The sequence below is a fragment of the Salmo salar genome, chromosome 23 (genome assembly GCF_965601325.2).
Source record: "Salmo salar chromosome 23, fSalSal1, whole genome shotgun sequence".
Lineage (NCBI taxonomy): Eukaryota > Metazoa > Chordata > Actinopteri > Salmoniformes > Salmonidae > Salmo > Salmo salar.
Window position 1 is genome coordinate 23,335,001 of NC_138313.1, and position 9,109 is coordinate 23,344,109.

Below are 9,109 nucleotides of genomic sequence, written 5' to 3' on the forward strand. Positions count from 1 at the left end.
TCTCTCTCTCTATCTCTCTCTCTCTCTCTCTCTCTCTCTCTCTCTCTGGACATTTCCTTATAAAAGGATGTCAAATTGGGTGTCAAATGAAAGCTAAGACTATATATTTTATTTTATTTTTTATTAATGCATATATACATTTCTCAATAATTTTCCAGTCTAAAAATGTAGAATAAGCAAAGGCTTTGAATTTTAGTCAAACAGATCTTAGAAGGGTCTTAGACCACATCTACCAGAAAATGTCTTAAAAGGTATTAAAAATACATCAAAGCACAATAATGTTGAAGTAAAGACCCCTCACAACGAATATCAACACTTTTGTTTAGTTATGGAGAAATGATTTATCTTCTGTAAGTTTAAGAAAAAAGACCTTCTGCCTTGCAATTCTGTTACCAAAAACCCACATATCTTGAAAATATTTCTTTACCTCATAAGGAAGGAGGATAATGAAAGTTCACAGAAGTAAAAGGTAAACCTACCAATTAGTTAAAGTGTTTTTACTGATATCAAGTTTGTTTATGAATTATTAAGTGATTAAAACTTGTCATTCTGTTACCAAATCGGTGATGGAATTACCCCAAAATCTTTAACAGAATTACTGCAATTGAAAAGGCTACAATGGGAAATCACAGTTGGGTCACCTGCTCCTGTCCTCCCTTCCACTGGCATGCTGTTATATTCAGCTCATAACTGTTTTCTTTCTCTTTCTGTTGTCTCGTGGTCAAAGCAAGAGTGTGAAAACAGTTGGGACAACCCCACCCTCTCACTCTCTTCCACTCTCTCTCTCTCCCCAGTTAATGTCACCTCTCTTACTGACACCTACCATGACACCTACCACCTACCCTCTTTCCATTTACTGTAACAAGCATCCTCACCCACTGAGCACCAACCAACACCGGACGCTCATCGATGTTGAAAAGGAGTTGTAACTTGGTCAGTCCGCCCTGGCTGGACCAAATCTGAACCAATCATAGATGTCTATGTTTCCCAGGTTTGGACAGCACAGTAGAGTACAATAGAGAACAGTACAGTGTACTGTATTTTACTGTACATATCTACTTTACTACTTTACTGTACTCTACTTTAAATTGTTTACGTATTCAGCAGACACTTATCCAGAGCGACTTACAGGAGCTTTTAGGGTTAAGTGCCTTGCTCAAGGACACATCAACTTATTTTTCACCTAGTCAGCCTTTGATTTGAACCAGAAACTTAGTTTTTTACTTATTTTTATTTGTTTAACCATTATTTAACTAGGCAAGTCAGTTAAGAACAAATTCTTATTTCCAATGACGGCCTACACGGTTACTGGCCCAACGCTCTTAACTGCTAGGCTACTTGCCACCCCCTACCTGTGCTCTTCTGTGCTGTTCTGTTGTTTCACTCTGCTTCCATCCAGAAAACGGTACCGGAGCATCACGGCCTCGGACCAACAGGCTCCGTAACAGCTTCTACCCCCTGGCAATAAGAGTGCTAAACCCGGACTATCTGCATTGACACTATCTTGCACTGACTGTGCACACAAACGTGTGAAACATAGACGTTTATGATTGTTCCAGATTTGGAGTTCATTACAATAATAGCCAGTGTGTATAACAATACCCAAATTTGCAAAAGAAGGACATTGCATATTTCTACCTTTGTGTACCTATTCAGGATGCATCACCATGAAGAGAATGATATTCATGTCCATAATTATGCATTTCTGTATAGTATAGATGAGAGACCCATGATGTAATTCCATTCCCCTAATTCCATTACCGGACGTAAATCCACTTCACCTACTGTAATTGAATAACCCACATATTATTTTCAAGGTGTTATGTCATAGCTGACACCCCATTCAGAATCTTAATTCAGTGCAGATATTTAACAGAGTTTTTGGAAAACTTGGTTGCATAACAACACTGGGGGAGATTTTACTGTAATTCTGTTACCAAACTTTGCATCTGCACAGTTCTTCAAGTAAATGTGTTTTTGTGAAATTTGCTGTGTAAATTGTTCAAAGTAGTCCTTCTGCATAGAGTTGTGTGGTTTGTTAAACTTTGAAATCAATGTTTTTTCAAAGAGTAATTCGGAATTGCCCATCTATCTCTCAGTGCACAGAGCAGGGCTTACAGTTGAGAGACAGTCCCCCTGCCTCACAACACATGTTTAAGCAACTAGAGAGAGAGAGAGAGAGAGAGAGAGAGAGAGTGAGAGAGAGAGAGAGAGAGAGAGAGAGAGAGAGAGAGAGAGAGAGAGAGAGAGAGAGAGAGAGAGTGATGGTAGGAAATGGAGAGAGAGAGATGGTAGGAAATGGAGAGAGAGAGAGAGAGAGAGAGAGAGAGAGTTAATCTGCTGTAGAGTGATGGGGGACGGACAGCTGAAGGGGATTTTCTGTAAGGTTCTGGGAGAGAATGTGTAAAGTTAGGCTTTATTTGCTGTCGGGTTCTGGGAGAGAATGTGTAAAGTTAGGCTTGACTCCCTAATCCTGCTCTCAGAAAAAGAGGGTGAGAAAGAGGGAGAACAAGAGAGAAACAGAGGAGATGGCTGGCATTGGTAAAACTCATGGAGGTCTACAGTTCAAACGAGCCATCATCACCGCAGAAACACAGAAACACACAAACACACACACACACACAACATTGCCTTGCCTGACCCGTGTCAATGCTGTCCTGTAATGAATGTCACATGGAAATAGCTCTCCAGACCATCATCACATTCCTTGTCTATTTCTATTCCAATTCCACACCATTCCTTTTCAATTTCTATTCCAATTCCACACCATTCCTTTTCAATTTCTTTTCCAATTCCTCACCATTCCTTGTCTATTTCTATTCCAATTTCAAACCATTCCTTTTCAATTTCTATTCCAATTCCTCACCATTCCTTGTCTATTTCTATTCCAATTCCTCACCATTCCTTGTCTATTTCTATTCCAATTCCACACCATTCCTTGTCTATTTCTATTCCAATTCCTCACCATTCCTTGTCTATTTCTATTCCAATTCCACACCATTCCTTTTCAATTTCTATTCCAATTCCTCACCATTCCTTGTCTATTTCTATTCCAATTTCACACCATTCCTTTTCAATTTCTATTCCAATTCCTCACCATTCCTTGTCTATTTCTATTCCAATTCCTCACCATTCCTTGTCTATTTCTATTCCAATTCCACACCATTCCTTTTCAATTTCTATTCCAATTCCTCACCATTCCTTGTCTATTTCTATTCCAATTTCACATCATTCCCTGTATATTTCTATTCCAATTTCACGCCATTCCTTATCTATTTCTATTCCAATTTCACACCATTCCATTCCTATTTTTATTCTTAAACTCTAGTCCTGTTTCATACCATTACTGTTCTCTAGATGGACAGGCAGCTCAGAAGGTAATATGAGCAATAAGGGAAAGGGAGGATGGCTGGAGGGGAGAGGTGGGGGAGAGGGCCTGGCGGGCTATTTAATTAAGGTGCAGTAAAATGTGCAAGTTACAGCACTTTAAAACATCTACTACATCTCTCCCCCTGGACACACACACACACACAGAGCCCTTCAGGAGACTGAAAAGTTATACAGCTGCACCATCGAGAGCATCTTGACGCAGCACTTGACGCATTTATGAAACTACTTATTCCAGTTACTAATAAGCACGCACCCATTAAGAAAAAAACTGTAAAAACTGTTGAATCCCCTTGGATTGATGAAGAATTGAAAAATTGTATGGTTGAGAGGGATGAGGCAAAAGGTATGGCAATTAGGTCCTGCAGCACAACTGATTAGCAAACTTACTGCAAATTAAGAAATCATGTGACTAAACTAAATAAAAATAAAAATAAACTACACTATGAAACAAAGATACATTATATAAAGAATGATAGTAAAAAGCTTTGGGGCACCTTAAATTAAATTTCGGGAAAAAAGCCAACTCGGCTCCTTCATTCATTGAATCAGATGGCTCATTCATCACAAAGCCCACTGATATTGCAAACTACTTTAATGAGTTTTTCATTGGCAAGATAAGCAAACTTAGGGATGGCATGCCAGCAACAAATGCTGACTCTACACATCCAAGTATATCGGACCAAATTATGAAAGAGAAGAAGTGTACTTTTGAAATCCGTAAAGTCAGTATGGAAGAGGTGGAAAAATGATTGTTGTCTATCAACAATGACAAGCCACCAGGGTCTGACAATCTGGATGGAAAATTACTGAGGATAATAGCAGATGATATTGCCACACCTATTTGCTACATCTTCAATTTAAGCCTACTAGAAAGCGTGTGCCCTCGGGCCTGGAGGGAAGCTAAAGTCATTCCACTACCTAAGAATAGTAAAGCCCCCTTTACTGGCTCAAATAGCCGACCAATCAACATGTTACCAACCCTTAGTAAACTTCTGGACAAAATTGTGTTTGACCAGATACAATGCTATTTCACAGTAAACAAATTGACAACAGAATTTCAGCATGCTTATCGGGAAGGACACTCAACAAGCACAGCACTTACACAAATGACTGATGATTGGCTTAGAGAAATTGATGATAAAATGAATGTGGGGGCTGTCTTGTTCGACTTCAGTGCAGCTTTTGACATTATCGATCATAGTCTGCTGCTGGAAAAACGTATGTGTTATGGCTTTACACCCCCTACTATAATGTGGATAAAGAGTTACTTGTCTAATAGATCACAGAGGGTGTTCTTTAATGGAAGCCTCTCAAATATAATCCAGTTAGAATCAGGAATTCCCCAGGGTAACTGTTTAGGCCCCTTGCTTTTTTCAATTTTTACTAACGACATGCCACTGAGTGTCTATGTCTGCAGATGACTCAACACTATACACGTCAGCTACTACAGCGACTGAAATGACAGCAACACTCAACAAAGAGCTGCAGTTAGTTTCTGGGTGGGTGGCAAGAAATAAGTTATCCCTAAATATTTCTAAAACTAAAAGCATTGTATTTGGAACAAAACACCCACTAAACCCTAAACCTCAACTAAATCTTGTAATAAATAATGTGGAAATTGAGCAAGTTGAGATGACTAAACTGCTTGGAGTAACCCTAGATTATAAACTGTCATGGTCAAACATATTGATGCAGTAGTAGCTAAGATGGGGAGAAGTCTGTCTATAATAAAACTTAACAACACTATCAACAAGGCAGGTCCTACAGGTTCTAGTTTTGTCGCACCTTGACTACTATTCAGTCGTGTGGTCAGGTGCCACAAAAAAGAACTTAGGAAAATTGCAATTGGCTCAGATACAGGACAGCACGGTTGGCACTTGGATGTACACAGAGAGCTAATATTAATAATATGCATGTCAATCTCTCCTGGCTGAAAGTGGAGGAGAGATTGACTTCATCAGTACTTTTATTTATGAGAGGTATTGACATGTTGAATGCACCGAGCTGTCTAACTACTGGCACACAGCTTGGACACCCATGCATACCCCACAAGACATGCCACAAGAGGTCTCTTCACAGTCCCCAAGTCCAGAACAGACTTTGGGAGGCACACAGTACTACATAGAGCCATGACTACATGGAACTCTATTCCACATCAAGTAACTGACGCAAGCAGTAAAATTTGATTTAAAAAACAGATAAAAAAACATCTTATGGAACAGCGGAGACTGTGAAGCAACACAAACATTGGTACAGACACATGCATACACACACACTCACACACACACGATAACATACTAACTATACATACACATGGATTTAGTACTGTAGATATGTGGTAGTGGTGGAGTAGGGGCCTGAGGGCACACAGTGTGTTGTGAAATCTGTGAATGTATTGTCCCGTGTGGCTCAGTTGGTAGAGCATGGTGTTTGCAACGCCAGGGTTGTGGGTTTGATTCCCACGGGGACCCAGTACGGGGGAAGAAATGTATGCATTCACTACTGTAAGTCGCTCTGGATAAGAGCGTATGTAAAAATTTAATGTTTTTAAAATTGTATAAACTGCCTTAATTTTGCTGGACCCCAGGAAGAATAGCTGCTGCTTTGGCAGCAGCTAATGGGGATCCATAATAAATACAAATATCAGTCGGTTTCAGAGGAAGGGCCGAAAAAATGACAAAGACTTCAGCCCCCCAAGCCATAGACTGTTCACTCTGCTTCCATCTAGCAAACACGGTACCGGAACATCGCGGCTCTCGGACCAACAGACTCCGGAACAGCTTCTTCGCCCTGGTCATAAGACTGCTGAATGGTTACCCGGACTATCTGCATTGACCCTATCTTGCACTGACTGTGCACACTCACAATACTATACAGTATATACACTATTTAATACACTCACTCACTCACTCACTCACACACACTACACTGACACTCTCACACAAAGCACCACAAAATCACATACACACACACACACAAAACACAAATGTATGCCAATTCCACACACACATACATACAGTTTCGCACGCATCCTTTCCTGCTGCTACTTTGTTCTTTATTTTACTCGTATTATTATTTATCCTGATGCCTAGTCACTTTACCCTGCCTTCATGTAAATGTCTACCTCACATACCTCATACTCCTGCACAGTGATATGGTACTGGTACTCCCTGTATATATCTTAATTCTTGTGTATTTTATTTGTTGTGTTACTACTTGTATTTTTCTGATTTTTAAACTCTGCGTTGGGTAGTGCTCATAAGCAGCATTAAAGTCTACACCTGTTGTATTCCGTGCATGTGACAAATATAATTTGATTTGACACACACACACACACACACACACACACACACACACACACACACACACACACACACACACACACACACACACACACACACACACACACACACACACACACACACAGGGACCTTTCCCACTGTTAATTGGGATAATCTAATATCCAATCCTAGACTCTGAAAACGGTAGAGTTAATAACATTTATAAACGATTTGACTTAACTGCAACTTAATAAATTGAGTTAGGTTAACGTTCAGAGTCAGTCTTGTTCAGTCAGACAGTGGTCTTTACGACACCATATGTCATGTTGGCTGACCACTTCACATCATGTCAACAACCACAATGTGTTCTCTCTCAGTGGCACTTAAAACGTAGTCCCATGGTCCTGGTTCTCACTGTCTGACGTCTATTTCACGGTCTGAGTCTGATCACGCTAACGATGTGTGTTAGGTGAACACGGTGCAGGTTGTTAACATATTACATTATTTTAAATATAGTATGTCCCTTTGGACATATTGGATGCAGTTGTGTCCACTCTCTCCCTCTCTCTCTCTCTCTCTCTGTTATAACACACTGACAGTTGTTCTGTTTTCACTGATAGTACATTATAGTGAGCGCAGTTTTATACAATTTGGTCACACCCATTAACGTGTTGAATATGTTATGTAATTGTCCAATTTGTTATAGCCCGCACTTTTCCCTGGTGGCATTACTGTGTGACAGTATTGCCACGTTCTTTCTCACGTTATAGAGCATTCGGTGCTGTCAAGTAATTTCATGTGTTTACAGTTGGGACTAATATGTCTCTGAAACTCACCTAGTAGCAGGCAGAAGAGGTCCAGTCCTATCAACAGTTTCCTCTTGGTGTTATCGATGCCGTTGTTGTTGTTTAATGAAGTCCCTCCGTTTCTGCTCTGTTGTGCCATGGCTTTCTCATACAAAATACTGTTGCATGTACGAATTCCGTCTCCAGTTAAAATCCCACAAGCGTGCTAAACACAAACTAAATCACGTTATTTAGTCCGTCAAGATTTCCAGCCGAAAAGAAGCGAATGTCACTGAGTAGCCAACTATGTGAAACTAACTTCCCAACTAAGAAGAGGTTCTGCAAACGTATCAGTGCTGCAACGATGCGATGCCTCGTCCGAAACAAATAAAACATGTATTTTAGCCTACTATAGAAACGTTTGACTTTTCCACTGAAGTCGCCTCTTCAGATCCTGGATAAAAACTTTTCGTCTGTCCGGTCCACGCTTTAGGGATGGTAAACTTGTGTAACGGCGCTATTATGAATGAAGCCTGCTTCTCCCTCTCCACTCTCTCAGTCCGCTTCAAAGCCTGGCAGAAAATAGCGCTCTGAGCGCAGAGAGAGGCCGTAGTTTTATCAACACCCCCCCCCCCCCTCCCCTCCCCTCCCCTCCTCACCTCTCAGCCCTCTTCTCCTCTCTGCTACAGCCCAGTAATAAGCTCCAGACCTCCTGCTAGAAAACTTTCTCTGGACCTGGATAAAGAGCAGTCCGACATTGCTCCCAGCGGTTACAGAGAGGCCAACACAGAACACATCATGAAAGGGCGTTTGTGGGCCCCCTGTCACTACTACAGTGCAGTGGCGATTTTAGCATGTTCATCTTGGTGGGGCAAACTCAACCCATTTTTATTTTAGATGCATGCCACCAAAGCCACTACACAACATTTTATTATTTTATTACGCCTGTGTGGTCTAAAAAGGAACGAAAATACAATCACGATGATCCACTTTTATATACAATATTCCAGCGCAAAGACAGCACATTACGCAACAAAAAGAACCCTGAAATATCAACAGGAATTACATGGGTCTATTACTGAAGTTTTTGTTGACAAAAAAAATATTTGAATGGGAAGAGACTGTGTCACTGGTTACAGACCCAACAACATTATATAGTATCCCCTCCTCGTGAAAAAAAGCACATGAGCTAATTATAAAACACAAAGTAGGCAAAACAATTAAATAATTCCAACATTCCCTAAAATGATGACTAAGAGACTAATGAGATAGACCTATATAAGCAATATAACACTTGACATGTACAAACTATGGCATCAGTGGCGACCCGTCATTCAGCGCAGGTGGGGCAGAGGCCAACCTGTTTTGAGCCCCACATTTTAAGCAAAAATGGGCTCCTAACAGCTTACTACACACCATACACTTAGTATTACTTTCTTAGCTACAGTATACATATCTCCCTGGAATATGACATAATTTATGCAGCAGTATACAAGACATATTTTGAACGTGGCGTGGCGGTCCTTTTTGTGGGCAAACTCTGTCATCCAAGTCTGGCATTCTCTGGATTTATGGTGTTTTCAAGACAACTGGGAACTCTGAAAAAAACAAGGTCGAATCATGACGTCAATGATCTTCAGGATGACTGTTCAA

At 40.5% G+C, this 9,109-nt stretch overlaps 1 protein-coding gene across 1 annotated transcript in view; it reads right to left on the reverse strand.

The window, feature by feature from the left end:
• Positions 1 to 8,075, reverse strand: part of plpp3 (phospholipid phosphatase 3) — a 39,835-nt gene extending 31,760 nt beyond the window's left edge. The window contains exon 1 of the mRNA XM_082967856.1: positions 7,508 to 8,075. Coding sequence (XP_082823982.1) covers positions 7,508 to 7,616 — 109 coding nt within the window. The 5' untranslated portion in view covers positions 7,617 to 8,075. The remainder of the gene's footprint in view (positions 1 to 7,507) is intronic.
• Positions 8,076 to 9,109: the final 1,034 nt, after the last annotated feature.